Source organism: Pseudopipra pipra, chromosome 21 (assembly GCF_036250125.1).
Source record: "Pseudopipra pipra isolate bDixPip1 chromosome 21, bDixPip1.hap1, whole genome shotgun sequence".
NCBI lineage: Eukaryota > Metazoa > Chordata > Aves > Passeriformes > Pipridae > Pseudopipra > Pseudopipra pipra.
The window spans coordinates 10,244,658-10,250,955 of NC_087569.1; the positions used below are offsets into that span (position 1 = coordinate 10,244,658).

The 6,298-nt window shown below is 50.8% G+C and overlaps 1 protein-coding gene across 2 annotated transcripts in view; it reads left to right on the forward strand.

Moving 5' to 3' along the window:
* Positions 1-4,862, forward strand: part of TADA2A (transcriptional adaptor 2A) — a 25,473-nt gene extending 20,611 nt beyond the window's left edge. For both annotated transcript variants that reach the window (XM_064678105.1, XM_064678104.1), the window contains exons 15-16: positions 1,170-1,243; positions 3,080-4,862. In XM_064678105.1, the coding sequence (XP_064534175.1) occupies positions 1,170-1,243; positions 3,080-3,265 (260 nt within the window). In that variant the 3' untranslated portion in view covers positions 3,266-4,862. The remainder of the gene's footprint in view (positions 1-1,169; positions 1,244-3,079) is intronic.
* The last annotated feature ends 1,436 nt before the right edge of the window (positions 4,863-6,298 follow it).

A 6,298-nucleotide genomic window follows, 5' to 3' on the forward strand; every position in this document is an offset into this window, starting at 1 on the left:
GTGTGTGGCATTTTCTGGGTTTATAAAAGAGTAAAACCAAATTCTGCTGCGTCTCATCACAGCACACTCGTTCCAGGCCTTGGGAAGAGGGAGCAGTGCTGGGAAGTAACTTCCTCTACACCTCCCACAGACTCACACTCCAGCTTCTCTAGTCCTTCAGCTCCCCTGATCACTCCCCACACGCAGCCAGATCCCGTCTGTTCCTGCAGATGCCCAGGAGACAGAGAGACTCCCCAGTGCCAGAGGCAGGCCCTGGACAGGGCAGGGTCTGGAGCAGCCACCAGCACAGGGAAAACAGAGCTGCCCATTTCCCAGGGTCTCATCACTTTGCCAGATTTGGGAAAGTCATCCTGGGATAGAGACCTATCTGTAACAGTGCTAAATATGCAACCCACAGCACAGGGGCAAGAGACTTTTAAAAATGTGAATAAATGACCCAAATTTTGTCCTGAGCTCTGGAAGTTAAGAAAAAATGCTATTATGCAAAAGAAGTCAAACCTGCAAGTAGACAGCCCTTGTGGAAGCTTAAGCTGTGCCAGTTACAGCCCAGCAAAATTATAAACAATAGTGAAAGTGAGAAACAGCAGATGACCTTGTGATAAATATTTCTTTCAGGACTGTTTATCGTAACAGACAAAAATAAACCTCCAAACTGCGTTTGCTTTACAGTATCTGCACTGTATTCAAAGGCATTTAAAGAAAACTCTGCCTCACGAAGTTGTCAGCAATGCCAGAGAAATTGGCTGTGTAATCACACCAATAAATAATCTCAGCATCCTTACAAGGCCCTGGTTTCAGGGCTGAGGTCGGTCCCGCACACCCTGGCACACCCTCCCTGAGCTGGTGGAGTTGGGTTAGTCAGGAGGCTCAGCCCAGCTGAGCCACGCTCGGGGCCAGTCTGACAAAAGCTGCTGTCTTGCAGTTCCTCCCAAAATCCAACAGCACAAGAGTCTCAGGCAGCATTCACAGAGCTGAACTATGTCCATTGCGACATCAAACCTTTTATCAATCAGCACAGCTTTATGCTAAGCCCTAAATAACCCTGTCTGTAAACACTTGGATCACTCTGGGTTAACGTCAGGCATTGAATTCCCTCCATAACACACCTCAGGAACAGCCAGGACCAAACTGCTCCCGGTTGTTGAGTGTTTCCTCTCTCACCCCTGCAGGCAGACGGAGCGCCCCACCTCTGAACCTCACAGGGCTGCCAGGGACAGAGAAACTCAACGAGAAGGAGAAGGAGGTGAGGAAAGATGGAAAGATCATCTCTACAAAACTGTACCTTCCCAGCCCAGGGCTGCTCACACCGTGTCTGGGGGGCTGTGAATGTCACCTCAGCCACAGGCCCAGATTGCTCTTCCTGCTCACAAAAATCATTCAGGTTTTCCAGCTGGCTTCTTAATTTCCTGTACCACACATCCAGCAGAGCTGCAGCAAACTGGCTGATTTAGCAAAGAAAGGTGCAGAGCACCAGGGTGTTTTTAGGTGCTGTTACAACATCCAGTGTGACACCCTCCCTTCCTGCATCGTGAGGCTGAGCAGAAGGGTCATTTTTTTCCTAATGAACACTGGTTATCAAACTGGCAGAGGATTTCCTCGAGGGCTTCACTGGACAGGTCACTGAACCTGAATATTGTGGGATCATAGAACATCCTGAGCTGGAAGGGACCCACAAGCATTATCGAGTCCAACTCCTGGCCCTGCACAGGACACCCCAAAAATAGCAAATCTCCTCCTTTTATAGATACCTCAGAGCCAAACCTCAACCAGCTGCAGTGGGGTTTCACTAATGTGAACCATGGAGGTGATAACAGTGTTCTTCTTGTGGTTTTTCCATATTTCTGCTTTACAGTGCATCTGTCAGGGTTTTTATATGCACACGTGGAAGGGCATGGGATCGGGCTGTCTGTAAGCCCTGAGTTGTTATCTCAGCCTTGTACTGCAGCTCACAGCCCCTTATAGGGCCCCTGCATTCACCTGAAGCACAGGTGAGATCACCAGAGCTGACAGAAATGGGGCTGCAGCCCCCAGCACAGGTGAACATGCAGCAAGGGGCCTGCTGTGCATTTATGACTCAGTTTTTCAGCCCAGTGTAGCCCTGTCCTCTAATTCAGTGGAAAACTATTGAAATAAAAGATTATTATTTTTTAATAGAAGTCCTAATCTGTCCTTAGATTGCCCAGGGCAGATTGCAGTGCACATGAGGCACAGCTGTATTCCAGCCTCTCCCTCCATGTGCGTGTGCCCTTGGCTGGAGCTGGCAGCACTGGGAGAATCAGCTCCCAGCTCCACGTGGAACGGGCATTTCTGGCTCTATTCGGCACAGAAACAATGGTGACAGGGCATTAGTGTGGGGGGGGAGTCTGATTGCCTCGTCAGCTGAGACAGAAAGTCTGAGGTCCCGGGAATTCTGCAATTTCCTATCAGGGAGGGACGAGCATGAAGCATTTCCTCACTAAGGAGAGGAGACAGGCAGGATCCCTGGTGGGAGCTCCTGGAAGGCAGCTGGTGCTTGGGAACTGAACAGGAGCTGTGCAGCCATACAGCTCAGGGGCTGTGGAAAGCAGTTCCTTACCAAACTTCCACACATGGAATGCCCTCCCTGCACAGCTTCCATCCCAGGCTTCCGGAGGGGCCGGCGGAGCTGCTTGTGTGGAAGGTATTAAAGCCCGACTCTGCAGGGGATTAGCAGCCAGATGCCCTCCCTGGCTCCCGGCCAGCGGGCCCAATTGCTGCTTGCAAGTCTGGCATCTGCTTCCCGGGGTTTGGAAGGAGCAACGCCCACACAGAACACACTCAGAGCTGTGCTCCTGCCAGCCCAGGGCTTGCTTTCATCCTCCTCCTTTATTTTTCAGTCAGGAATGTTTTTTGAATGCAGCAGCCAGCAAGCTCCTCCCCTCCCTACCTGTGGATCCAAGCAGCTCCTCCTGCCATTCCCGTGTGCCTCCCCCGTGCAAAAAACACCACGTTGGAAGTGTTTGCAGAAAAATATTCCCCGTGTTCCTCCCCCAGCAGGGATCTGGGAATGGAGGAGCATGACAAGTGTTGGTGTTTATTAACTTCACCTTTTGTCTTGCAGCTCTGTCAGATGGTGAGGTTGGTCCCTGGAGCCTATTTGGAATATAAAGCTGCTTTAGTGAACGAGTGCAACAAACAGGGGGGCCTGAGACTGGCGCAGGCTCGAGCCCTCATCAAGATCGATGTGAACAAAACCAGGAAAATCTATGACTTCCTGATCAGAGAAGGATACATCACAAAGGCCTGAGGACAGGCAGCTTTGGCTGGAGCAGGCAGATGTGGAGAAGCTTTGAAGTCACTTTGACAGCGCTGAAAGATTTTACCAGTGTTGAATGAAGGACATTTCCTTTTGTTTGAAACCTTTTGGGGCTTTTTTTTTTTTTGGTAAAAACAAGTAGGGAGCTTTGTTAAATTGTATGAATGCTGACATTTCTTTGTCTGGGTTCCTTTTGACTCTGCTGTTGTCAGAATTCCTCTGCCTCGGAGCGCTGGAAAGGATCACATGCCATATAAGCTAATCTTAAACGTGGATGGGCATTGATTCCTCACACCTCTGTGACTGCAGAGCATCACGGTACCTTTATGCTGACAGTGGCACAGAATAAGGCCAGAATAAGTCCCACTTCGTGCAGTACAGGTATAGAAATGCAGTCCCCTCCCTCCCTGTGCTCCTTCCTAAATCAGTGGCAGCTTTCAAAGGTGACAGCACGTGCCCCAGCTATAAAAATAGAGCTTGCAGAGGTCCGGCCTTTTTAACTTAATTGTGATAAAGGATGGGAAAGGACATTGCAGGGAGTCTCCTCAACAGTTGTTACTTTTATGTGGTATTAGTACATATCCCAGCAGGAGGGCACTGCACAACCCAATGAGCTTCAGCTCCTCGCCTCTTATTTGGGATTGTCAAATTATATATAATCCCCCGATTTCAGTCTTCGGTTTGTTGGGAAGGCTGGAAATTACAGCCACTGCAGCCTTTGGGAACAGGAATAAAAAGACACTCAGAACTCAGCGTTCTCCCACAGAAATTAAGGAGTGGAGAGCACAAAGCTCCTGTTGTGGGGTTTTACTCCCTCAGCCTTGTCAGCAGCTTGCCCACTGACCAACAAGCAGTGAGGAGGAGCAACAAGTTACTGAACACACAACCCCCCGGTCACATCAGCTGATCCCTGTACAGCTTCAGTACAGAACATTTGGATTTGGCAATAATTGGATGATGAAGATGGTTCTTTGCAGATGCAGCTCGGCGTGGCTTATTGCACAGCAAATTGTTTGTCAGACTGCTTCCTGCTAAGGTGTAATGCTGGAATAATGTCCCATAGAAAACCTGACAAACTAAAGCAAGTGGCATGATGGCTCTCAAGTTTGGGATCTCGTGGAAAAGATGAAGTGAGCCACAACTACACCGATACCTGTTTAAGGTGTTTGGGTTTGGGTGGTTTTTTCCCCAAGAGTAATTATCCTGTGGACCTGAGGTGCCACTGAATGTGAAGTATTTTGGTTTGTAATAAAATCAAAATGACTTGAAACAATCTTACATCCACGTCCCTGGACTCCGAGTGAAACTGTAAAGGTCACGCAGCTGCCTGGATCTGTATCCATCAGCTTCTCACCAGGAGAGGGGAGATAAACGCACAACAGCAGCTGTGGGGATGGGACGGCTGCACTTCCTAGAAAATAATGCTATTTAAAGAAAAGCAGCAGTAATAAACTACATGTTGAAGATTAAAGTCTGTAGAAATTGAGACCCTATAACTGGGAATGCTGAGGGAATGACGGTGAGCTGTAATGCCTTGGGAATGTGTTTCCCACTTTTAGCATTAAACAACCAAACTGCTTTTCCTTTGCCCGGCCTCCTGTGCCGTGAGTTGCACCAAAAAGCCGTAGAGGAGCCAAAAACTCCAGGACCTGCTGGGACCATCCCGGGATCAGCCACATCCTCACCCACTCAGTGACATCCCTGTGCCCCAAAGGGACCTGAACAGGCCCGTGAGTGTGACCTGCTGCCAGCCCTCACCACGGCCACGGCCCCACAGCCGTGTGGCCCCACACACCCACCGAGGCACAGCCACCAGAGACACCCCAACAGCAGGATCTGGGGTACGGATCTGCTTGTCACATCGGCTGGGGCCATTGCCCAACGCTCTGGGAAGGTGTTTTTTTGGGAGAAAAGCTGCCCTGAGCTCCCGGCTGCCTCTCACGCCCCTCCTTTAAATCCCAGCTCCTCTCCTCACAAAATGTCTCCGTCACCGCGTTCCAGACCCGGCTCCCCGAGCTCGCTGTCGCCTCGGTGTCACTCAGGGAGGCTTGGAAGGGGGATGTATCTTTATCTGGGAGGCGCCGTGCGCAGCTCTGGCACTGTGTAAGTAATTAACACTGATGAAAAGTTGGGGTTGCCATGGATATGCTGCTCCAGTTACAATGCGCGTCTCTCCCCCTGCCCAACCCTGCAGCCCCCGGGGGGATCAGAGCCCCGTTCACTGCCAGGCCGGGGGTGTTTTGGACTGGGGGACTCTTAAGGGCGAGGCAGCCAGCTGGGATGTCGGGGAGGATGGTGGCTACTCCAGCTGCTCCAGCCCTTGACACTGGCCGGCTCCTCCGGATACTGGCTTGGGAAGCAGCACCTGGGGTTTCCATGCTGCCCTGCCTCACCCCAACACAGGCTCCCTGGACAGCTGCTGCCAGCGAATAGAAACACAAGAAAAAGCTCTTTTTGAATACCTCAAGCTGACCATTCATGCCCTTACTGTAAAAAAAGGAAAAAAGCCCCAAACAGTCCACACATTCCTTTTTTAAGAGCTTTGCTGCTAATGGGCCCGCACTTCACCTCACCTGTTCTAGTGGAAGGTGTCCCTGCCCATGGCAGGGGGTTGGAACTGGGTGAGCTTTAAGGTCCCTTACGACCCAAACTGTTCTGGGATTCTATGATTCATACCTGCCTTGAGTTAGCATTACACACCTGCCTAGTGCTAGTTTAGGGGGGAGGAATTAAAAAGAAAGGGAAAACAAAGGGAAAACCTTCAGCTGGGGGTTGTTTCAGTGGGCTGCTGTGTGGGTCCCACACACGGAGCACTCCGGGAATGCCAAGCCCTCACTACACACCATGGGCTCACGGCTGAGCTTAATTAGAGACTCAGGTGAACATGAAAGATTAAATATGGAACAAGGCCGGGGACTGGCAGGAGATGGGCGGTTTGGGATCTCGGGGCCTGCAGAATTAGTGACACCAGGGCTGGGGTGACGTGGGAAGGCTGTGGCTGCTCCAGCCCAGTGCGGGCTTAGT